Source organism: Thalassophryne amazonica, chromosome 22 (genome assembly GCF_902500255.1).
Source record: "Thalassophryne amazonica chromosome 22, fThaAma1.1, whole genome shotgun sequence".
Lineage (NCBI taxonomy): Eukaryota > Metazoa > Chordata > Actinopteri > Batrachoidiformes > Batrachoididae > Thalassophryne > Thalassophryne amazonica.
Genome location: NC_047124.1, coordinates 10,314,354 through 10,339,828, shown reverse-complemented (window position 1 = coordinate 10,339,828; position 25,475 = coordinate 10,314,354). Strand labels below are relative to the sequence as shown.

The 25,475-nt window shown below is 40.2% G+C and overlaps 2 protein-coding genes across 3 annotated transcripts; both read left to right on the top strand.

The window, feature by feature from the left end:
• The first annotated feature begins 381 nt into the window (after window positions 1-381).
• Window positions 382-6,927, top strand: lum (lumican). The gene is made up of 3 exons (XM_034163427.1): window positions 382-584; window positions 1,959-2,837; window positions 5,631-6,927. Exons 2-3 carry the CDS (start codon window positions 1,964-1,966, stop codon window positions 5,783-5,785), a joined length of 1,029 nt encoding a protein of 342 aa, XP_034019318.1. The 5' UTR covers window positions 382-584; window positions 1,959-1,963; the 3' UTR covers window positions 5,786-6,927.
• Window positions 6,928-18,276: 11,349 nt separating this feature from the next.
• Window positions 18,277-23,984, top strand: kera (keratocan). 2 transcript variants are annotated; one of them, XM_034163459.1, is made up of 3 exons: window positions 18,277-18,499; window positions 21,139-22,013; window positions 23,643-23,984. In XM_034163459.1, exons 2-3 carry the CDS (start codon window positions 21,152-21,154, stop codon window positions 23,810-23,812), a joined length of 1,032 nt encoding a protein of 343 aa, XP_034019350.1. In that variant the 5' UTR covers window positions 18,277-18,499; window positions 21,139-21,151; the 3' UTR covers window positions 23,813-23,984. The 2 variants fall into 2 exon arrangements, with proteins under 2 accessions (XP_034019350.1, XP_034019351.1); XM_034163460.1 differs by lacking the exon at window positions 18,277-18,499 and adding an exon at window positions 20,392-20,427.
• Window positions 23,985-25,475: the final 1,491 nt, after the last annotated feature.

Here is a 25,475-nt window from a genome sequence, read left to right as displayed (position 1 = left end):
GCGTTATGCAACTTTCCTCTGGCTGTCTCGTAGCCTTTTTGTCAGATTTTCCAAAGTCATATTTGCAGCTGGAGAGGGGCAGCCCGAGTTTATTTGTCTGCCAGACATTGTTTCACATTTTTCCACACATGGCGTCTCCAACCTCCTTTTTTTTTTTAACCCAGTCTACCCGACTCCAACTGGGCTTTTTGCTCGCTCTTTGGGCTATTTGTTTTGATGCACTGGGAGAAATTGGTTGAATAAGACGAGAAGGTGTTTATTCTCAGTATTTGACGATATCCCAGAGTGCCCTGCTGCACCTGCTCTCCTTTAGTAACCGCTCACAGTTTGTGGATGCTGCTTCCAAAAGCTTCACTCTGATGACATCTTCAATTAATAAGACGACCTGAGACCAGTTGGCTGAAGAAGCCTCCCACCCCTCGTCCTTGTTCTCCCTCTGTCTCTCCATCCACCCTGCTCTCTCTCCTCCCCCTCTCTCCTTCTCTCCCTCTGTATTTGCCTCCAGAGACTTTCAGTTTTTGAACGCCACCAGCCTTGTTTCTGCCGGCCCTCCGCCCCACGCACACGAAGAGAGCGAAGCGCAGGTAAGCTCACGCAAGAAGGAATAGATTTGTGATTTCCTGTTTTGATTATTGCGTTTTATTTCTGATTTCCGGCTGCGATTATCAGTTGTATCTATAATGCTTTTGGGTAGTAGCAAATCTGCAACAGTGGAAGGAAGAAAAACTGATACTGGAGGAGCTAAAAGTCAGTTAATTTGCACTTACTTTGCATTGAAAAAAAAAAGGCAGCAGCATCTTGAATATGTCAGTTATGAGCATTTCCAGTAGATTTATGATTTGGGAGGCGATTTTTGGCAGCTGGATTTATTGTCTGTCTGGATTTGTGGCAACTCTGCAATTAAAATGGTCCAATCTTACTGTGAATACTCTGCACAAACGTCTGGTTTTAGTGGCTTTTGTTTGATTTTTTTAATCCTAACAAAGGCTGATCCTTAGTTTCTCTACATATAAAATACGTACGTACACACCTCATATTCTCAACATCTGCACCGCATTAGCGCTTATCTGGAAATGCACCAAGCTGATGGATGGAGTTGCGCTCAGAACAATGCAGTTTGGGATCTGGTTTGCAGCAGCAATGATGTGGCTTTACACATAACTGAATATGGGAATTGTGGTCTCCAGTTGTTTGATGTGAACTCTTGACTGATTATATAATACTGTGCATGCACTTTCCTAAGGGAGTGGCAGACGGGGCGGGTTGACATCCTTTTGGCATCACAGGTTGCTTTTTTCCAAAAAAAACTGATTTTCTGCCGTCCGAGTCCGTCGGCTCACCCGTAATTGCATTCACACAGCTGCAAGGTCATCTGACTCCCAACATCCAATCATGTCCATCCAGAGTTTTCCATTTACAGTTATGTGTTTGCACCCACGACTAGTGTCAAGTACTAAGGCGGCCAAACTCCCGCCACCTCTGAAACTCCTGTCTATGTAATTCAAGCTTTAGTGTGGCTCCTTAGCTAACGCTGGGAATTAACCCTTAGCACAACTCTCGATGTTCTATTAAAAAGTACATCCCTCAAACAATAGTGCCTTTTCCTTTAAATCTAACTTTATAGCCATTTCCTGTAAATCGGTGATTTCCAACCAGGTGTCACGATGGTCTGAAACTGAAACACTTCCACCTGATTTCACTGATTGACACCACTTTGAGCAAAGGGGAGGAGCTAATCGATGAAATCAGCTGTTGTAGTCTGTGGTTGTAATGAAAGGTTTGTACCCTTGGAGTTGGACCTTCATGGCACATGACTGAAGTCCAAGCGTCAATGAATTGACACAAGCGTGTCTAATGGAATTATGTAACCTACATGTACGTTTGGTTTGTTGTTGCTCTTATTCACTGTGATTCTTATGTCTTCTCTCCCCTTCCCCTTCTGTTTGTTGTATCTCCAGAAACTATGTTTCCTCTCCGTGCACCCCTGTTGGCCATGTTGGTCAGCCTGGCCCTGTGCCAGTATTATGACTATGACTACCCGCCTGCGCCCATGCTAGGGCCCTCTGGTCCAAATTGTAATCAAGAGTGTGACTGCCCCATCCAATTCCCCACTGCCATGTATTGTGACAGCCGCAAACTCAAGTTTGTCCCTGTCGTTCCATCAGGGATCAAGTACCTATACCTCCAGAACAACCAGATTGAAGAGATCAAGGCCGGAGTGTTTGACAATGTTACTGCTGAACTTCGCTGGCTTGTACTTGATAACAACCAGATAACCAATGCTAAGATAGCAAAGGGTACCATCGACAAACTTACTGCCTTGGAGAAACTTTTTTTCAGCCACAACAATCTCACTGAACCAGTCATTCCTCCCTCAAAGTCTCTTGATGAGCTGAAGATGATGTACAACAAGCTGTCCAAGTTTCCTTCTGGTCTCTTGAATGACAAAGAGAATTTGACTTACATCAACCTTCAGTTCAATCAGCTAACTTCCGATGGCATCGCTGGGGCATTCAAAGGACCGAAGAAACTGCTGTCTCTCGACGTGAGCCACAATAAGCTGAAGAAACTGCCAGCTGGAGTCCCCAGTTCACTGGAAATCCTCTATGCCGATTATAACGATATTGATAGTATCGGAGCAGGATACCTGAACAAGCTGCCATCACTGCAGTACCTGAGGCTCTCCCATAACAAGCTGGCGGATGGAGGAATCCCTCCTGGAGTCTTTAATGTGACATCACTGGTGGAACTGGACCTGTCATTCAACAAACTGCAGTCCATCCCTGAGGTCAATGAGCAGCTGGAGCAGTTCTACCTCCAGGCAAACGAGATCAACAGTGAGTACCTCTGGCACCAAACATTTACTTACTGGCATGTTAAGAATCTTTAACAGCAACATTCATCTCGTATAAAGGACCAGTGTTGGCATTTCCATAAATGCTGATGATTTTGCTAAATGTAGGGCCCAATAACATTTCCATCAAATTTCATTCATGACTCAAGTCTGCTCATTCTTGGAAAAAAAAAAGACCAAAAACATTAAGACACACATATTTTTGTGTGTGGAAGGAGAAGCAAACACACAACACTAGAAAGTCTGCACAGTCTAGAAGTATCTGCACATGGGCAGGTACCCATTAGGATACCAACACTCTGGCATTGACAGTATTACTATATTCTGACTGCCGGATGCCTTGTTGCTGTAAACAGCTACATGAAAGCAAGCAACATAATAGCCCAAATCCATATAAGGGTGCCAAAATGCCAATTCCTTGCCATCTTTTGAAAGAAGGAAAAACTTTGACACCAGTGTGATTTAATGTCATAAATACGTGACCTCCACGACAATGTATGCACTGAAATTTGTTTGTTTCATTTAAAATAAGAATCTCCATAGAGGACTTACGCAATGTGGAGAAAAAACACTCTCATATAGAAAATGTCGTCGGCATAAACTTAAACCCTATGGAAATCCTCAGAACATAGTCAGCGGGATACAGTTTCAGCCATCAGCTCTTACATTTTTTTAGATGAATTATACACAGACTGAGTAATCACACAGCCTTCATCCTCCTCCCTCAGCTGACAGAGTTCACTAAGGTTCAGCTGCTCCCCTTTGCTTGGGGTCACCACAGAAGATTAATTATGAACCTGCATATTGATTTGGCACACATTTTTTGCCAGATGTCCTTCCTGATGCAACCCCATATTACATGGCGAATGGGCACAGGTAGTCCTGAACCGAGAAGATTCTCTTTTAAAGCAAGTGCACCAACCACTTGGCCACCACACTATCAGTTGATAGTATGAACTAAATATTAGAAAATCCATCTAGTAATCTTTCTGCTGTTAGTCATTTATCTCATTGCATTCCACATAACTTTTTCAACTAACTTGTTTTGACTATGCATTCAGTTTTGCAGAGTTAAAAGGACTCTGCAGTAAGTACATATAGCCCCACTCCAAAAAATATAATTAAACTCTATCATAGTATAAATGAAGTCTCAGAGTTGATCAACTTAATTTAATACACAACAACGCTGATTTAACACCACGATAAACCCAACGTTACACCAAGGTAGACTCGACTTAAGATTATGACCGAGCTGACTTAACACTAAGACAGAGCTGAGCTTACGCCATGACGGGCCCAACTTAACACCATAACGGGCCCAACTTAACACCATGACGGGCCCAACTTAAAGCCATGACGGGCCCAACATAACACCATGATGGGCCCAACTTAATACCCGGATAGAGCCGAGCTAATGCCATGACAGACCCAACTTAACATCATGACGGGCCCACCTTAACACCAGTGACGCTTAACACCATGACGGGCCCAACTTAACACCGTGATGGGCCCAACTTAATGCCCACATAGAGCTGAGCTAATGCCATGACGGACCCAACTTAACATCATGACGGGCCCACCTTAACACCATGACCCTTAACCCCATGATGGGCCCACCTTAACACCATGATGGGCCCAACTTAATGCCCACATAGAGCCGAGCTAATGCCATGACGGACCCAACTTAACATCATGACGGGCCCACCTTAACACCATGACCCTTAACCCCATGATGGGCCCACCTTAACACCATGATGGGCCCAACAGAACACCATGACGGGCCCAACTTAACACCGTGATGGGCCCAACTTAATACCCAGATAGAGCCGAGCTAATGCCATGACGGACCCAACTTAACATCATGACGGGCCCACCTTAACTCCATGACCCTTAACCCCATGATGGGCCCACCTTAACACCATGATGGGCCCAACATAACACCATGACGGGCCCAACTTAACACCGTGATGGGCCCAACTTAATACCCAGATAGAGCCGAGCTAATGCCATGATGGACTCAGCATCATGACGGGCCCACCTTAACACCATGACCCTTAACACCATGACAGGCCCAACTTAACACCATAACAGGCCCAACTTAACACCATGACGGGCCCAACTTAATACCCAGATAGAGCCGAGCTAATGCCATGACGGACCCAACTTAACATCATGACGGGTCCACCTTAACACCATGACCCTTAACACCATGACGGGCCCAACATAACACCATGACGGGCCCAACATAGCACCCAGACAGAGCCGAGCTAATGCCATGATAGACCCAACTTAACAGTGACAGAGTTGACTTATCACTAATACCTTAATAGAACTGACTTAACACTATGGAATGGGCTCTGAGCGCTCACTGCAGCATTTATATCACTCTGCAAAGTTTACCGTGTACAGAATAGAAAAACTGTTCTTCTGCGTGAAATGTTTTCCTAGTATATTTGAACAGAAAATGCAAAATGCAGTCAGCAATATCCTGCCTTGTAATTTTACAGTTTGGAAATGTCAAACTGGCCAAAATGACATATTTTTATCTTTCTGGATTTTTTTTTCTTTCCCAGTGAAACTACCTACATTTGTGACGTTGCTGAGTTCTTTTTCATTCTTTATTTGTGTGCAGCATAGTGGATAGACGAGTGCTCCGTGAAAAAAAAAATTATAATTGTCACAGATATATAATTGTCAAAAACAAATGCAGCGTATCTGCTTTCTTAAACCAGTTTAACTTTTTTCTGTTTGTTGTGTTTTTTTCTTATATTTTCAGAGTTTGACCTGTCAAGTTTCTGCAAGTATGTAACTCCCATGTACTTCTCCCGTCTGAAGCATCTGCGTCTGGATGCCAACAACATCACGCACAGCGACATGCCTCCTGAATACTCTGAGTGTCTGCGCCAAGCTTTGGATATCATGTTCGAATGAGGCCTTCCCTTCGATTTAAAACCTTTCCGCGACTCCGTCACCTCTTACAGGACATGACCCAGCTCAGCCCAATCGTCCGTGGATTTAAATGTCACAATATCCCTCTTTTCTTGGTACTTGCATGTCTTTGTGCTTTATGATATGCTGTGTAGTTTGCAAATCTGGGGTATTGCAACGGCATTTTTACCATTTAAAACATAGTTTGAACAAATACAAAAGTGTACAAAATTGCGGTTTCCTAATGTATGGATACGTGATGGATGGTATGACGGAGTTTTGCAGATACTTTTGACATATCTTATATAGCGTCATCAGTTTTCGTCTTAGTGTTGCAAATGTTAGGTTCTTTATATTTGTAGATAACTACATGAATGATATTTCTTACTTTTGGAAAACACACTTAAGTTGAGGGGAAACAAAATTATTAGTTAACATTATATGAAATTAAATTTATTGAAAAACTAAACACACTTTACACATTTCAAACTGACATGTAATTTGAAGTGTTAGCAAAAAAAAAACAGAAAAAAAGACAAAGCGCTGTGCACGTCACTTGAAGTGTCATATATTTGTTGTCTTGTATGTTCCAGTGTTTAGCATGTTTTTGTAAAGTGGGTACATGAATGAATCCATTGCTGTGCAAGTAAGGACTCTGTACTCGGATATTATTGTATAATGGCTATTGTGTTTTGTTTTTTGTTTTTTAATGGACAACTTGTACAATAGTAATTACTACTTTATACATCAAATTATCAGTGGAAGAATTGTATGCATATAGAATTAGTCAAAAATATGTGAACATTTTGAGTAACTAGAAGACATTTTGATGATCCACATCAGTAGGTGGCTTTGTATTTTATAATATCTCATCTCATCCCAAAGTAAAATCTTCAAACTGACGTAGCACTTGTATCTTTACACACCCCCTTAGTGTTAAACTGGTATTTTACTTGAAACTAAAATTAAGACGACAGGATTTTTTTTTCCAGAAATCACAAGTGGGATTGTTTCTGTAACTTTACGTAGCTAGCTATCCGCCATCGTCCACATTGCTGATTTGTATACGTTTGCATTGCCCGCATGCGCCCAATGGTACCATTCTTTGTTAATAAACTACAGCTTTTGCAGTTATGATGCTCTGATCGTGACGTCGTTGTTTGCAATATGTTTGATTGATGCCTTTTAATAACAACTAAGTGGGTGTAGCAGCACGGTTATGGAAGTAAATCTGTGCCATCAGAGTTTGAATTTGAATTTTTAAGGTTGAATGTTTTTAGCATCAAAATCAGAGTATGAAGTTGAATTTCTAAGGCTGAATTTGTTTAGCATCAAAATATTCAGTCTCAAAAACTTCAACCTAAAAAAAAATTAAACCTAAAAAAATTCAACACCCCCCCACCCAAAATTTTCAGCCTCAAAAAATTAATCATCCAATGTTTATGGAAATAAATGTGACGTTGGATGATTGAGACAGGGATCGATTGCTTCTCCTTGCTTTTCTACTTTTTGAGGTTGAATTTTTTTTTAGGTTGAATCTTTTGAGGTTGATTTTTTTTTTTTTTTTTTTTTAGGTTTAGTTTTTGAGGCTGAATATTTTGATGATAAACAAATTCAACCTTAGAAATTCAAATTTAAAACCTGATAGCACAGATTTATTTCCATATAGGGTCATGTTGATTTGAACTGTATTACATTTTGTTAGATCCTTTTTCATTTTAACGTTATTTTCCTTTTCGTTTTTTTTTTTTTTCTTTTGTGGCCTTTGATTCAGAGACTCCTGAATTGATTGTGAGGAAACAAAATACAGTTGAATAAACTATTCCAAACATATTTGTATGACATCAACTTTTTAAAGCCGCTGGCAGTTTATTTCTAGAATGTATGTCATTGGTAATGCACGTGTCTTATTTGATTCAGTGAATGGCAGGAATGGGAACATCCTGTTACACTTAAATTATTTTCTTAATCAAAATCGTAATCAAGCATACTTAATAGATGGTTGCTGTTTTCAAATAGTAATTCTATTATTTGTTAAAGATCCTCAACACTCAAATGTGTTCATTTTCACTTTATACTGGCGGATTTCTGTGCAGGTTATGGGGCTCACACGAGTTCACTTTGTTGCCTCACAAATTTAAACAGGCCAATCACAGCACAGTATGCAAGTAAACATGAGGGTGTGTATGTAGACAACAGAGGGAGTGGGTGGAGTTACAGGCCCCTGCCAACCCGTTTCTTGTTATGCTTTCCTGAACATCTTCATTCCACCACCAAGTCTCCTTGTCTTCCTTCCACTGTTCAGATGTCACACCCAGTACCTTCCTAGCTGTCTCCCTCACCACATCTGCAGTACTTTAACAGTTGTCCACAATTGCTTCCATTCTATCCAGTGCCCGTCTCACCTGTTCACTGAATTTCACACAACAGTCTTCCTCCTTCCTCTTCTTTACCTCTGAAGTCATCCTACAAACCACCATCTGATGTACGATCTCCAATTTCTTTGACCTTGCATCTCCTACAAAGAATGTAGTCCACCTTCCTCCACTCTTATAGGTAACACTGTGCTCCTCCCTTTTCCCAAAGTGGGTATTCACCACAGCCATTTCCATTCTTTTTGCAAAATCAACTACCATCTGCCCTTACACATTCCTGTCCTTGATACCATATCTACCCATTACTTCCTCATCACCTCTGTTCCCTTCTCCAACATGCCCATTGAAGTCCGCTCCTATCACCACTCTTTCATGTTTGGGTTCACTCTCCACCACCTCATTTAACTCACTTCAGAAATCTTCTTTCTCCTTCATCTCAGAACCTACCTGTGGGGCATATGCAGATGATTTTCATCATCACCCCTTCAGTTTTCAACTTTATACTCATCACCCTGTCAGACAGTCGCTTAACCTCCAACACACTTTTAAGTTCTTAACATACTGTTCTTTTAAAATAACCACAACACCATTTCTCTTCCCATCCACACCATGATACAACAACTTGACCACCCCCCCTTCTACCCGATGTCTTGCACACACACAGTATGTCTAGCCAGCTCTCTCCCTTTACTGCCAACATTCAAAGTTCCGACTCTCACTTCCACCATTCTAGTTTTCCTCTTCTCCCTCTGTCTCTGGACACGTTCTCCTCCTCTTCTTCTTCTTCTTCACCCAGCAGTAGCCCAATTTCCACCAGCACCCTGTTAGACAACGGCACCAGTAGCGGTCATGGAAATTTGGTTTGTACTCTGCATATATATTTTGGCTTGTTTTACGTCGGATGCCCCTCCTGACACAAATATTCGGGCTTGGGACCAGATCACAGTGTACTGGCTGCACATCCCATGTAGCTGTTATTTTTCCCTCATCAGTGTGTTCAGAAAATCTCAATTAAAATGTTACAACATGAGTGAAATATGAGAATTGTTTTCCATTAAAGTACTTTGTCAATGTCAAAAATTACAAATTATTATTTTTAAAGCTCAATAAATATACCTAAATGTTTGTACAATCAATGTATATCCTAAATTTCATAATTGCTCATTTATTATAGTGTGAGACTGCATTACTGTCACTTCTGTGCAATCTTCAAATCTAAACCTATCCCTACTAATCTTAATCCAGTCCAGTCTCACGGTTTTTGTTTTTTTTTTGTTTGTTTGTTTTTTTAATTTTCACAAGACCGTCATGAAATGTTTCATGATTCCATCACGAAAGTCTGCCATTTCCTGATGGTATCACAAACAAATACATTAAATCAGTTTTTATGGCACATCAGGAACTTGGCATGAGATCGGGTTGCATTCATCTACAAAAAGTTCATTCCTAGGATTTGACAAAAGCTAAGGGCCCCTTCACACATAGAGCAAATACGTACAACTCAGGGCAACTCATGGCAGTAGAGCTCATATGAGCGCACCACAAAACATCGCGCTGACGGGCAGGCGTACACGATGCTGGTGCGATGGTTTGTGCATGCGACGGTGTCTTTCGAGCAGGAACACAGTGCGAGCTGCTGCAGCTGCTCGCACTGTGTTCCATGGTACACGAGCTGCACCACATCACGCCACTGACATGGAGGAAAATAAAATAAAAACCAGCTGTATAATTAGTAATTATCACTGGGTTGATATAAACCATACATAAAAGGAGACACAATACAGAAGGTCGCAGTTAAGTAACCCTGGTTAAATAAAAATAAAAAATCCCACAGGATTCAAACCCATATGCTCTCATTACCAGACAGAAACTTTACCACTGCACTACAATCACTGTCTTGTAATAGGAGTGTGAAATGGCTAAAATCAACAAGTAGATAAACGTATTTTCTAAAAAAGAAAAAAGCTCTGTGATAACTAACCAAACAGCATTTGGTACGGTGTATTTCTGCTGATACATGACTGAAAGTGGAGTATTTGTCATACTGTTGGCTTGTCCTGTCAGTCGTGACATTCAGATCGCCTGCTGCATGTTGAAATGGATTGATGGTCCATTTCTCCTCCCATCGCAAAAGCGATATATGTTTTTATGTATTTCCACACAAGCACACACACGCGCATGTCCGTCAAAACACGGGACGTGTGCTGCAGCTGTGATGTCCAGGACCGGAGATGTTTCAACAGCTGTGGGCAGCCAGCCACGCCCCTTGTCCTGTCAGCACACAGACCAAGATGTCACTCTGTGATCAAATGAGAGATGCCTCGTCTGTGGGGGGGGGCGAACCACATGCACACATGTAGTGGGGGTATCCAACACTCTGGCACGCCACGTGTGCTTGGCAACTTCACAGTCTTGGGGAACTTAGACAAATTTCACATCCACCTCGACAGTGACTGTCTGCAGACTGTTTTTGTGATGATAGTGCAAATGGCCACACATTTTCTAAGTGCCAAGAGAGCGGTGTTAGATGTTCGAGTGTGTCACCTGGAATTTGGCCTACACCTGCCGCGAGAGGGTTCGATGGGCTCTCACATTGCACACTCTGTCTTACAGCCGCTGGCGTGCGCAAACAATTGTAGCAACAGGTGTACGAGGTGTTAAAAGCAGCTACGATTTTACATGTTTTGCATACGATTCCTGCTTCTTGTGCACTTTATGTGCAAATCGACCAAATTCGCACTATGTGTGAAGGGGCCCTAAGCGATGTACCCTGTAAAATGTAGTGAGTGAATGAATAGATGGATGAATCCATCCCCTCCAGATTTTTTGTTTGTTTGTTTTTTAGTCAAAACCAGAATGTGCCACAATCTTGTAAGTCTTCAAATTGAGAGGGCATATAACAAAGATAAACTAATTAAAATTAGGTGAAATTTGATGCACCAGATCAATAGAAAAAGCAAGTTTGTTTTGCTTATTTAATATATCATATACTTGTCAGACAACTGCCAGACACGTTGAAGTTGTTGCAGGGAATAATCACATGCATGATAAAAAATTACAATCATAACAATGATTAAGAGGATTTCACTATAGTAGTTAAAACAGCATAGCTGAATGAATGAATGAATGAACATGCAACTTTCTTTAACATTAGTAATTCTTTATAGTTCTTTAGCAACAAGCTGAATCGTGCTCAGATGGTAAATGCATTCGTTGCATCCATAATAAGATGCCGTCCTGCACGTTATATTAGGAGCTGTGTGGGTTTAAATGTCTTGCTCAAGGATGCTTCACTGCAGACGACAGCAAACAAGAATTAAACCAGTAATCCTCCAGTTAGAAGGCAGCCAACACCTCCACCTGGGTCACATCTCACCCGACAACACGCTGACCAGGCTGCAGCCAGAGATCATCTGCGTGGTTTCTCTCTGCCCTCCACTTAACCCAATTTCACTTTATGTGCATAAGTCATAATTTAACATCCTACTGAAAAGCGATCCGTTCTCCTTGACTACATTTCTGTGCAATTATGAAGTTGGGGGAAAAAAAATGCTGGTCCTGGAGGGATGCAGGGGTTGCAAGGTTTTGTTTCAAATCGAGAAATATGCTCTGTGTAAATACGGCCTTCCAGCTGTTGCAGACAGAAACCACAAATGCTGCATGAATATACTCTCTTCTGCAACATGTACACATTTAAATTTCTGCAAAACAGGACATTCCTATAGTCAAATTCATTTTTGTCTATGCAAAAGCAGATTCTGTACAAGTTGTTTGCCACAAATGGTACTTAAGACTTCTGAGCTTGAGATTATTAAGAGAGAAAATATTTTGAAAGCAGCTTTGGCACCATGGTGCACACCAACAATCAGATTGGAATTAAAGCCTTCTTTTGTTCTGGTATTTGGCCCCCAGGTGCTTAGTGCAGTTAGGCCAAAGCAATGCAATTTTCATTTTGCAGTAGATGGAAACAAAGCAACAACAACAACAACAAAAATGAAGTTGTTGAATTTAAGTTGTTTAAATCATCTTTTCAAAGCATGCCATCTGATATGCAGTTGCACGACATATGGAACCGCTTTATTTGAGGTCCTATCTTAAATCAGTTTATCATTTATGCCAGTATATTAGTACATGAGGAGGACTGGAGTAAATTCCAGCAGATTGCTAGAGCTAAGCAAGTTTCAGAGAACCACATTTTTCAATCTTAACACCATCCATTTTTTCCATTTTCTTCCGCTTTATCTGGAGTCGGGTCGCGGGGGCAGCAGCTCAAGCAAAGCCGCCCAGACCTCCCGATCCACACACACCTCCCCCAGCTCCTCCGGGGGAACCCCAAGGCGTTCCCAAGCCACACGAGAGATGTAGTCCCTCCAGCATGTCCTGGGTCTTCCCCGGGGCCTCCTCCCAATGGGACGTGCCCAATCTTAACACCTTTAAAAAAAATTTAAAAGAAGTTGAGATTTAAATTAAACACCAAGAAATCCTTGCTGGTGCATATAGGCTCAACTGTTCTTGGACAGACTGGATTGAAACAAACATACTGGACGTGAACCAGTGATTTACACAACTTTTTTTTTGTTTGTTTGTTTTATGACATATGGAGTAGCCTTGATGACCTTAATTTCCCTTACAGAGCCAAACACGGGCAGTCCAATTAATTGTTGCGAGAAACTGAAGTAGCCTCATGACCACAGGGTCATAGGTTCAATCACCCTACCAGACAGGAAGATGTGAGTTGAGAACAGGCTAAAATTGCAGAACAGGATCAACTTGGGTACCCCAAAGTTCCTAATTGCAAAGTTGTAAGCCAGGAGTAAGTTTTGGGTTCAGGTCTGATACCAATCCGCAAATGTATCAGCATCCAATCAGTTAGGGGATCAGCTCCTTTGCACATGTCTGCAGGCAAAAGCAAGTGAGCGCCATTTGTCATTTATAATATTTTAAAATTTGTACTTACAAGCACTAGTTTTACAGGCCTGTATAAGATTTATCCTTGGTGACCACCAGAGCTAGGCTAAGTGTTTTTCACGCTACATGTACCTCCCACCACACCTGCTCCTAATTTCCATCATGCATATGTAATAAGATTATTCCCTGTGGTCAGATGTGCCCAACAGGTGGCAGATATTATCTCAGCAAAACAAACTTTTTGTGCATTGATCTGGTGAATAAAAATTCCTCATTATGCCCCATTTTACCTTGAAGACTTACTCAATAACTTCACTTACTGTTTTGAAGTTATCGTCATCAAACGGGAGGGAATAGACTTAGTCATTTAACAGGATACATGCATACACGTTTACCAAAGTCGAGGAATAGCTGAGAAACGTCAGTATTAGACTCTTTATCGGCAAATACTCAAAATTAAAGGACCTGTATGACATTGGAGCTTAGTATCAACACTTAGTATCGACTTGTCACTTCTTTTTTAAGAAGCATCATTGACAGCAGGACCAGTCCTGGCTGATGTCTACCATATGTGCTGGAACCAGCAGCGTCTTATTGGACTATTAGTCAAGATTACATCTTTGAGCAAACACCTATTTAAAGACAGCAGGTTAGTGATGATATGTGGCTTTAATATCGCTGTTATTTTAATGGCTTGCATATGCTCCCTTTTTTATTCCTGCTTGGCATTTCTAATAAAAACTGTCTGTGAAGATCATTTATATAACTTTGACCCACTTACGTAAATGAACATCAGTTGTAGTCTCGTTAGTAGGGGAGCTTAAAAAAAAAAAAAAGCTCTGCTTAGGTCCTTTAAAGTTCTGTTTTATTCCATAAGGTATACTTATTTCTATCCTTACAACATGTGACATGTTTACCTTAGCAGCTTTTTTTCACATTTCACATGATTTTACATGCTTGTTTGTACTGACATTCTATCTGGGACCATTTCCTCCTCTTCCTCCTGACTTGGCCTTATTTAAATCCAGGCCGGAGCTCCTGCGAGCCGCGTCTAGACAATAAAGTCCTTTTTATGAAGCCTCCAGGCTCACATCCTCCAGCCTGAAGCGTCAAGTGAAAGTATAATCAGCTGCTGAGTCCCAGCTGCTTCAGTCCAGACCTTCTCCAGCTGTTCTCCATCCATCCATCCATCCTCACTCCCATCTCAGTGTTGAACTTTTCTCTCCAAAATTAATCTTGCATTATTTCAATCTCCTTTCCTCTATTGTTTAATTTTTTCGCTCTCTCTCTGTCTTTAGTGCAGCAGATAAGGAGAAAAATACTTCAGTTATACAAAGAAACATAAAATATGGCACACTTGCTCACTAGGACCAACTCTTTTGAAAAGTTTGGATAGCCACGCAACATTTCAATATGGCCACCATTTTTTCAAGATGGCCGCCTGTTGTACCGATTTCCGTCATTTTTGGGGTATACATATAAAAAAAAAATACACATTCAAGTGTTCCATTCCTGTTCCACTTTGCAGAACAGTTAATTTCATAAGTCAGAAGTAATATATTTTTCATTATGATGAATTATATTTAACAAAATAACCATCAAGGGACCCTTTTGCTATGAGAAAAATCTCTAAAATCCCTTTTGTGATAGAAAAATATATTTTTTGTTTGTCTGGTAAGAGAACTTGGTTCTAGGATTTGTATTGCTATATATGATGCACAAACGTATGATGGTAATAAAGAAGATAGAAGCAAATCACAACAATGCATTGAAAACTCCAAATTATGAGGCTGGAATTTTAGTTCCGTTACGGCGTTGACATATCCTAAATTATTTTGAATGCAAGAGTTGTGAGATACCTATAGATGCAATCTCTGCCTGTCATGAAATATTTTCAGAATTCATGAATGAAAAGATGGACTATAGATATCTAGGAAAAATAGAACTGATCCAGATGTGCATCATTGTGACACTGACTCAATTTTGCATTTACAAGCTGCTAAATATGCACTGTATGAGTGGCAGTCTTGCTGGACAATGATTTGATTTAGTGCACCTTTTGGAAGAAAAATATATTTTTATATATTTTCTTTCACTTTGTGCTATTTTAAGTGTATTCTTTAAGTATAAGCAAATGAAGATCAATAAAAAAAAATATGAGCTCATTTATGTGGCTTGTGGGTTTGCAGCTGAAAAAAATGATGACTTAACCTATGAAGAAGATGTGTAGAAAATTTCATGTTTCTTTGTATAAGTGAAGTATTTCACTGAAAAAATGAATTTATCTGCTGCACTACTTGCAGCTTGTCTTTTTTCATTCATGTCGCAGAAAATGTAAGACCTTGACATCGACTCCAGATGTTTCATCTTGTCTTTCTGCACACAGCTGAGCAAACATCCCAAAACAAAAAGGAATATTGATAACAAGGTCCTGTTCACTTTCTGCACCCTTACAGTGGGATCTTTCTGAGTCAGACGAGGAACCTTTTGTCTTCTTTTAGGCGCTGACTCAGCAGCAGCAGCAGCAGTACAGCGCTACCCCTTGGTTCATATTTCCTGAACATTATGATATATTTTGTTTTATTAATCCTGTCTTTCTGTGCACCAGTCAAATATAGTATATATAAAGTACATTTGTATGATCTGGTATTGTCATACCACTGAATGAAAACAACAGGGTTCCTGTTTTTACAGTAGCATAGTCTCGTTTGAAGGCGGACGTTAAAGGGGAAAAAAATATGATGCATATGACATAATTTCCCTACTTCCGGGGACGAAAACACGGCACTTTCTGAGATTTTGGGCAAATTACACGCAAACAGATTGGAAATACAAAGAAAAAGTGACAAAAGTGGGCATGTGTTGCGGTTTGTTTATGACCCAGAGCTCAAATGTGTCGAGGCGGTTGTGCAGGCGAGAGAACATAGCTACTCTGGTTAGCTGTGTAGGCTAACACTTAGCGTTACGACCGCTCCCATTGGCCTCGTCTTCCCTTCTCCACTGGGAACTGAAAAAAACTGCACTTTTTGCGACTGCTTCGGTGATTGCAGCCGAAAACAAAACAGTACACCATTTTTCCATGTGAAGTTATGCTGTGTATATATTGCCCAACGGGAGTGGCTGTCCCCATAAGTGGTCAAACCCCGCGATATCACACAGGGTTCAAATGAGATTGCGCTGCCCATTGCTAGCTACTTTAACAGTCACAGCTATATGCTAACATGGAAGTGTTGTAAAGAAAGGGACAGATACGCTAACGTGCAGACCCAACTGCAAGTGAATAATGTGTGGACAAAGAGTGCTATCTCGCCTTGCACCTGATTAGAAATTATTTTGTAACTCTTTTTAAAGTATTTCTGATGTGACAGAATTTTTGCATAATAACTAGCTAGAGAGCGAACTCCCTGCTAGCCAATAATAAGTTCAAAATTACATGAGTACATTTGTACTATCCAGTGTAAGACTTGCTTACTTACTTATACTTAGTTCCTCCAGCTCCTACTAGAACATTGGGCAGCTACAGCATCTCTTCAGATTTCACTCCAGCTGAGGCCCATCTTCTCCAAGTCCTTAATTATCGTTCTTCTCCAGGTAGTCGTCGGTCTTCCCATCTTTCTTTTACCATCTTCTGGTCACCATTCCAAAGATGGATTGGGTTGTCTTAGTAGTGACAAAAAACCAAAATAGTTTATTTTCCATGGAGACTTGAGTGTGGCATAACTAGCTAGAGAGCGTGCTCCTTGCTAGCAAAACGTAAGTTAGCAGTTTTGTGAAAAGAGCGTGTTTGCGCTGTCCAATATGTCTTACTGATATGTGTGTTAGTTTATTTTTTAAAATATTTTAAGCTTTGGTGGGGCAGAGTATTATAAAATCAGATTCATTGTTTATTATTATAATAGCTTAATAGCTTCCACCATTAGCTAGTATGAGGACTATTGTAGTAAGTAGGACATAATAGCTAGCTAGCTAGCTAGCATGACAACTAGCTAATAGTAAGTAAATAATTATGTGAAGGGAGCGTATTTGCGCTACCCAATATGTCTTACAACAGGCCGATATGTGTGTTAGTTTATTTTTAAAACATTTTAAGCTTTGGTGGGGCAGAATATTATAAAATCAGATTCATTGTGTATTATTGTAGCTTCTCTAATAGCTTCCACCATTAGCTAGTATGAGGACTGTTGTAGTAAGTAGCACATAACAGCTAGCTTGCTAGCATGACAATTAGCCAATAGCAAGTAAATAATTATGTGAAGGGAGCATATTTGTGTTACCCAGTATGTCTTAAAACAGGCTGATATGTGTGTTAGTTTATTTTTTAAACATTTTAAGCTTTGGTAGGGCAGAATATTATAAAATCAGATTTATTGTGTATTATTGTAGCTTCTCTAATAGCTTCCACCATTAGCTAGTATGAGGACTATTGTTGTAAGTTGGACATAATAGCTAGCATGACAACTAGCCAATAGCAAGTAAATAATTATGTGAATGGAGTGTATGTATTATTTAGTCTGTGCAGGATTCTGTAAGGCAAAATTTCATAAACTCACATGGTTGTGTAACATGATGGCACACACCCCAATTTTTGGACATGCTTAGTCTCGTCTACACCGTTTCTCTTCTTGCTTTCAAGGGGTGTAGGGTCTTTCAATCCAATACTTCTGTAGATCTGTTGTAGGAACAGCTCCTGAAATAGACTGCCAGCTTGTCCACGGTGTGCAAGGCTCTCCCTGAATGTCTGTTGGGATAGGATCCACTCCACCCTATGACCCTTAATTGGAATAAGTGGGTTTAGAAAATAGATGGATTGATGCTTTAAGAATAATGCAGGCTTACATCAGGCAAAATTACATAAAATTATATGGCCATGATAGTTTCTACCATTTTGGACATATAACTTCCTTGCTTGTGAAGGAGTTGTAGGAATTTTTCTGCAAGTAGTTGAATACATCCCCTTGGGCTTCTCTCCAACATTACTTGACCTGATATCTAGTAAACACACACATTGACTTCTGTGAGCATAAATGAGCCACAAAATGGATGTGTACCCATCCACCATATTCAAGGGCAGCAGCATATTCTCCATTGCAAACCAAATGGTCATGTTAGATATCGTCTAGCTTTCACTGTCATACTGGTGACTTCAACAAAACAAGAGGAAAAATTGCTGGGTTGGTAGAAAAGTTGACAACCCAAAGAGAAAAAGGACATCCCAACTCACTCACAGTCGTCCTCCCACATGCTCCGTCCCCTTGCTTCAACCACTGCATGTCCAAGGTGCAGCCTTTTGGGAAGTGCATCAATGACAGTCCAAGTCTTACAAGACTGCAATTTGCAGAAATTGTAACAAAGGAACCTGCTGAGACTGACGGTCATTAAGAACGAGAAGTGCAGAAAAGCCTACACTCATCTGGCGGCACACTGGAACACACAGGTAAATTTGATCTAGTCCTTTTGTTATGTCTTTTTTTTTTAGAGAGGGGGAGTGAAAAGATGTGGCTTGACAAAGGTAAAAGACACTTTTAAGGCTACTGGGTTGAACTTTTTGCACACTGTGGGCTTCTGTTTTGTCCCTCAGACAAACAGTTCTTGTAAGTTACATTTAGCTGTTGAACGTATTTCTGCCACAGAATAATTACCCATAAACAACAGTCTCCGTGCCGGATGCAGTAATCCATGCTAACGCATCCAAATCTTTCATAGTCATGAACTGGATTTTGACAAAGCCGTTAACTGGAACCAATCCTGGGACCTGTCCAATGCAAATTTGGACTATTGTGCAATTAGCATGACCGGCTCAATAGAAAGCCTTAGGCAGGAAATTAGTATTATTACATTCACCTGCATGTGTTTCCTCTTAGTCTGCAGGCGGATACGAGCCAGCATTTGTTTTCAGTCACACATGTACCATGTTGCAAAGAGCTGAGACAGCCTGGTTTGTATATTTGATTATAAATCTTCATCTCAGCTCTTCAAAAGCATTAATTGTGCACATAATTCAAACAATACAGACATACTGATGCCTATAATGGAGCAGATGTATCTGCCACATTGCAAAAAGACTTACAATATGACTGATTATTTTAATTTATTGTAGGTTTCAAATAAACCCAGAACCTAGTGTAATATCAGTCATATGTTTCATGCATTATATACAAAATAATGTTTCTAATGCATAATAATAAAAATCTATCCTAGATCACACGGCAGTGTTTTGGAAATGCCTAAACTTATTATGAAAGCATTGTGCATCATTTAAATGTGTATCCCTTCATCTTGATGCTAACTGATTTTTGGGGTTCAGGGACTATAAATATGTTTGGAACTAACGTGTGATATTCAACTGATGATGCAGGATTACGGTACTCAAACGTACCTTGGCAGACCCAGGAAGAGCTCTAACAGGCTTTCGTGGCTGATATTGGATAAGCGTCTCTCCTATCCCACATGAGTCAGCTGGGATTATCATGTTGGCATGTTGGAAGGTCATCAATCGCAATGCCAGCTTGCGTCTACAGACAATTTGCCTGCCCAGTCTGTAGTAAAATCCCCTGAGATTAAGCCTGACCTCCCTCCTGCAACACCTTCAGCTCCTATGTTTGCAGACGCTGTATTGTACTTAAGTAGTTGTGCATCATCTTTGTGTCCTGGATATTCTAGCAGTACATCTTTAGCCTTTTACTTTGAAATAATCTTGCCATAAGAATATTTTCAATAAGGTGCTGAAAATATTTTCAACAGCTTCCCAAATCAGAACATAAGTCACCCCAAGGTGCTTCACGAGGATAAGGTGTACCCTTATCCACCATCTGGGGTATGCACGCTGGTAACAGTGATGAGAAGAAACTCCCTCTGGTGTCTTTTTTAGTTATTATTGGAGGAAGAAACCCCCAGCAGACAAGGCTCATAAGTGTGATCATCTTGCTCTGTAAGAAAAGCAGCATGATTTCATAATTTATTAATTAATCCTGTTCGCAGCACATGTGACAGCAGCAGAAAATAAGCATGAAGGTCGGAGAGCAACTCTGAGGGATTTGAGTTAAATCAAGGTCACCCAAGCAGCCATAGGAAGGCTTGTACACATGGAGGTTGGCAGACAAAAATAACAATTTGCTTTAATCTGTTTCGAAGTGGGTCACGTCTCAAGTGATGAGAAGGCTTAACAGTATCCACCATCATGAGATTATGACCTTTGATCCGGGGAATACCTCATTGGCCAAGATAAGCTTTGGTGTCATTGGTGTGACAGGTTGGCACACAATGAATGAAGGTACAAATAGAGGCAAAGTCCAAAGTACAGACGCATCACTTGATGCATTCCTGTGTGAGGGCATAGGCAAGAAGCTGCACAGTCAGATTAAGGTAAAATTCTCTCCATGGTTCTTGCTGTCAAGGATATTGCTGGTTGTCTTTTCATAGCATGAGAGGGTTTTCTCTTAGCTAAAATGTGGATCATTCTGTTATCTTCTTTGCCATGCCTCATGGTACAAAGTAAAACAGGGTTTTGACCTCAGTATGGTGGTAAGACAGGGGCACATCTCTCAAAACAGGTGTGTGGATTTTGGGTTTTTTTTAAATGCACTCATCCATGGAAAAGCTCAACCATCTTGAAATGGACTGCAGGCAAATGTGGAGTGCATCAAGAATTTTAACTAGCCCCAGATGGAAGCTGAGGAGCAGAAGATGGCAAAACTGAATTTCGATGTAGATGACATTGGGATGTTTTCTGCTACAGTTTTCAGCCCTGAGCCCTATCAATGATTATTGAGACATAGTCCATTTGGGAAATGTGATTACAAAGGTTTACAGGTATAGCTCTTAGCATCTCCAACACTGCTGAACTTTGGAATTTGAAAAAAACAAATGCTGCAGGTGGAGTGGCCAACAATAAGCTGAGAGTGGAAAAGGTCAATCTGTAGGTTTTCATGGTCCTAATACCTTTGTTCATTAAAAAGCCCTGTTCGAGTGACCTTGACTCAAGGGTTTCTATATGTGGAACATACCGTTGTAGATGTATGTGTGCAGTCCATTCCATATATGCTTACTGATAATTGTTTTGTCTCCTTTACATAGGTTAAGCGGTAAAATGGCACTTCTTCTGAGCATTTTTTGCATCTTGTGTCTGGTTGGACCCATTCTCAGCCAGGACATGCCTTATGAGGAATTTGTAGCCCAAATCCAAGCCTGCCCGAAACAGTGCCGTTGCTCACCCAGCTTCCCTCGTGCCGTTTACTGTGACAACAAATCCCTAAAGAGCATTCCTAAAATCCCCCCATATACATGGTACCTCTACCTGCAGAATAACTTAATTGAAGTGCTGTCAGCAGATGCCCTGCGTGACGCCAAACAACTCCGCTGGCTGAACCTGAATCAGAACAGAATCACAAGTGAGGGTGTGGAAGAAGAAGCCCTGAAGGGAATGCCCTACCTCGCACATCTCTATATGGATGACAACCTCTTGTCCTCTGTGCCATCTCCCCTACCAACCAATCTGGAACATTTACGACTTTCTCGCAACCGTATCTCCAAGATCCCCGCTGGCATCTTCAATGGTCTAGACCAGCTTAACCTCCTGGACCTTCAGGGGAACAAATTGATGGATGATGCTGTAACTGAGGTGAGCCTGAAAGGACTTAACAACCTGGTTCAGATCAATCTGGCAAAGAACCAGCTGAGTAGCATGCCTGTTGGCCTACCAGACACCACAACCCAACTGTTTCTAGATGGCAATAACATTGACAAAATCCCCGCTGACTACTTCAAAAGTTTGCCCAAAGTTGCATTCGTCAGGCTCAATCACAACAAGCTTGACAGCAGCGGAGTTCCCAGGGACGTGTTCAACGTCTCCAGCATTTTGGACTTGCAGCTGTCCCACAACCAGCTGACCGAACTGCCCCTCATTCACTCAGGCCTTGAACACCTTTACCTTGACCACAACAAGATCAAAAGTATGTCCCTAAAACATTTGTAATACTTGTCTGAATTTTGTAGTGAGTTTTGTTGTAATAGTTGGACATTAACAATCAAATCTCCAATACCATTTATACTTAAAAAATACAAAATTTTTGATGTAGTGCTACGTGACTAAAAAGATTAATCCAGGTTTTGAGTATCTTTCTTATTGTTACATGGGAAACAAGGTACCAGTAGATTCAGTAGATTCTCACAAATCCAACAAGACCAAGCATTCATGATATGCACACTCTTAAGGCTATGAAATTGGGCTATTAGTAAAAAAAAGTAGAAAAGGGGGTGTTCACAGTAACAGTAATGTGGCATTCAGTCAGTGAGTTCATCAATTTTGTGGAACAAACAGGTGTGAATCAGGTGTCCCCTATTTAAGGATGAAGCCAGCACCTGTTGAACATGCTTTTCTCTTTGAAAGCCTGAGGAAAATGGGACATTCAAGACATTGTTCAGAAGAACAGCGTACTTTGATTAAAAAGTTGATTGGAGAGGGGGAAACTTATACACAGGTACAAAAAAATTATAGGCTGTTCATCTACAATGATCTCCAATGCTTTAAAATGGACAAAAAAAACATAGATGCGTGGAAGAAAATGGAAAACAACCATCAAAATGGATAGAAGAATAACAGAATGGCAAAGGCTCACCCATTGATCAGCTCCAGGATGATCAAAGACAGTCTGGAGTTACCTGTAAGTGCTGTGACAGTTAGAAGACACCTGTGTGAAGCTAATTTATTTGCAAGAATTCACCCGCAGAGTCCCTCTGTTTAATAAAAGACATGTGCAGAAGAGGTTACAATTTGCCAAAGAACAAATCAACTGGCCTAAAGAGAAATGGAGGAATATTTTGTGGATCGATGAGAGTAAAATTGTTCTTTTTGGGTCCAAGGGCCGCAGACAGTTTGTGAGACGACCCCAAACTCTGAATTCAAGCCACAGTTCACAGTGAAGACAGTGAAGCATGGTGGTGCAAGCATCATGATATGGGCATGTTTCTCCTACTATGGTGTTGGGCCTATATATCGCATACCAGGTATCATGGATCAGTTTGGATATGTCAAAATACTTGAAGAGGTCATGTTGCCTTATGCTGAAGAGGACATGCCCTTGAAATGGGTGTTTCAACAAGACAATGACCCCAAGCACACTAGTAAACCAGCAAAATCTTGTTTCCAAACCAACAAAATTAATGCCTTGCAGATGTGAAGAAATCATGAAAAACTGTGGTTATACAACTAAATACTTGTTTAGTGATTCACAGGATTGCTAAAAAAGCAGTTTGAACATAATACAGTAGTTTTGAGTTTGTAGTTTCAACAGCAGATGCTACTATTATTGTGAACACCCCCTTTTCTACTTTTTTACTAATAGCCCAATTTCATAGCCTTAAGAGTGTGCATATCATGAATGCTTGGTCTTGTTGGATTTGTGAGAATCTACTGAATCTACTGGTACCTTGTTTCCCATGTAACAATAAGAAATATACTCAAAACCTGGATTAATCTTTTTAGTCACATAGCACTACTTTTATTCTGAACACTACTGTATGTGTTGACTATTATTATTATTTTGACTATTTCACTGTTAATTCCTTTTGTATATTTATAGGTGTCAGTGGTCCCAATGTCTGCCCTGTTTCCCTTGAGACTATGGATGACACAGAGGCCGAAAATGTTCCTCGGCTGCGCTACCTCCGACTGGATGGCAATGAGATTAAGCCACCAATTCCCAGGGATGTCATCCTCTGCTTCCGTCAGCTAACATCCATTGTCATCTGAATGGGAAATTTGCTTCTGGTCAAGTCCCAGCAACCAAATACTTGTTAATGTAGATGCTCCTGAGATTTGGAGCCATATGTCATCATTTGTGACTGTAATTTTTCTAAAGCATATTTGTTAAACTCATACATTTGACACTAATCTGGATCAATAATTTTGTTGGTTTAAATTAAAGAATGAGGATTTTTTTTTTTCTCCTTTCAGTCTATTTAAATACCAAATCCGTAAGGAACTGTTACATTAGATATGTCAAATCTGGCAGTACTCTGTCAACCGCTAACTGTGCCTTAAATGTGAAATTGTGAAAAACAATAATTTATACCTTTGGCATACAGAGAACCGTAAGAATTCCTCAGCCAGATTCTTTTTTGATGAGGAAGAAATGCTTCAAAACATCCATTTTTATGTATATTTTTCTGTTACTGTAGGCAAATTATTTGCTTTCTCTAATATTTGCAGCTTTTAAGCCAAAACAGTGCTCTTGTGTTTTTGTTGTATGATCTTGTTTGAAGTTTTAGAATAAAATAAAAAACAACAATCATATTGTTCAACAAATATTCATATTTCTGTAATTTATTTTTATCTAACATTTGGAAAATGTAAGATGAAAGTCCAGAGAATATTCATGTACGGTATTGTTTGTTTTGTATGGCCAAAATGTGATCATTGTTTCTCTAATAATAACAATCCCCAGTTTGTCATTTTTATGGTTCATGAACCTTTTAACTGTTAGTGCAGCGGATAACTGAAAAAATGCTTCAGATGGTGATGCAAGCACCAAATTTGGCACACATACTCCTTCGACATTACTCTTTTAAAAATGCAGAGTGGCCACATGAGCTTTCAATAGGCGGCCAAGAAGGGGTCAATTGAAGAATTACACAGGGGTCAAAATTTAAAAATGCTCCAGTCATATTGAAAGATATTCCATATTATTTGTCTGATCATAAAGATTCCAAAAAGGTATAGTTTGGACTATCTGTGAATTAATTTTATGAAGTTATGAGGTAAAAACAGCAAGAATGGTGATGAAGGTCAATTTCAATTTGTACAGGGGTCAAAACTTAAAGTTGCTCAAATTTTTGTAAAAGGTGATGCAAATTATTAGTTGAGTGAATATGGTTTTAAAAAGGAATAGTTTGCATCATGTATCATGCTTAGTTATCATGTTACAGAGTAGCATATGTCACATGTCATAGAATCCAGTGGATGCCGACATTGTTTATCCTTCACTTTGCAAACCAAGCACGCAACACAGTCAAAACTATTCCATTTATTAATCCTATTAGCTCAACCAGTAATTTGCACCACTTTTTACCAAAACTGGAGCAACTTTAACTTTTGACCCCTGTACAAACTGAAATTGACCTTTCTCAGTGTTTTTGCTGTTTTTACCCCATAACTCCATAACATTCATTCACAGATAGTCCAAACTATACCTTTTTAGAATCTTTATGATCAGACAAATAATATGGAATACCTTTTAATGTGATTGGAGCATTTTTTTATTTTGACCCCTGTGTAATTCTTCAATTGTCCCCTTCTTGGCTGCCTATTGAAAGCTCATGTGGCCACTCTGCATTTTTAAAAGAGTAATGTCTAAGGAATACATGTGCCAAATTTGGTGCTTGCATCACCATTTGAAGGATCCCTCAGTAAATAT

Excerpts from the sequence above, each read along its gene's own strand:
- lum (XM_034163427.1), top strand. The coding sequence starts at position 1,964 with ATGTTTCCTCTCCGTGCACCCCTGTTGGCCATGTTGGTCAGCCTGGCC. Across the intron at positions 2,838-5,630 it reads CCAGGCAAACGAGATCAACA|AGTTTGACCTGTCAAGTTTC; the intron begins GTGAGTACCTCT and ends TTATATTTTCAG.
- kera (XM_034163459.1), top strand. The coding sequence starts at position 21,152 with ATGGCACTTCTTCTGAGCATTTTTTGCATCTTGTGTCTGGTTGGACCC. Across the intron at positions 22,014-23,642 it reads TGACCACAACAAGATCAAAA|GTGTCAGTGGTCCCAATGTC; the intron begins GTATGTCCCTAA and ends GTATATTTATAG.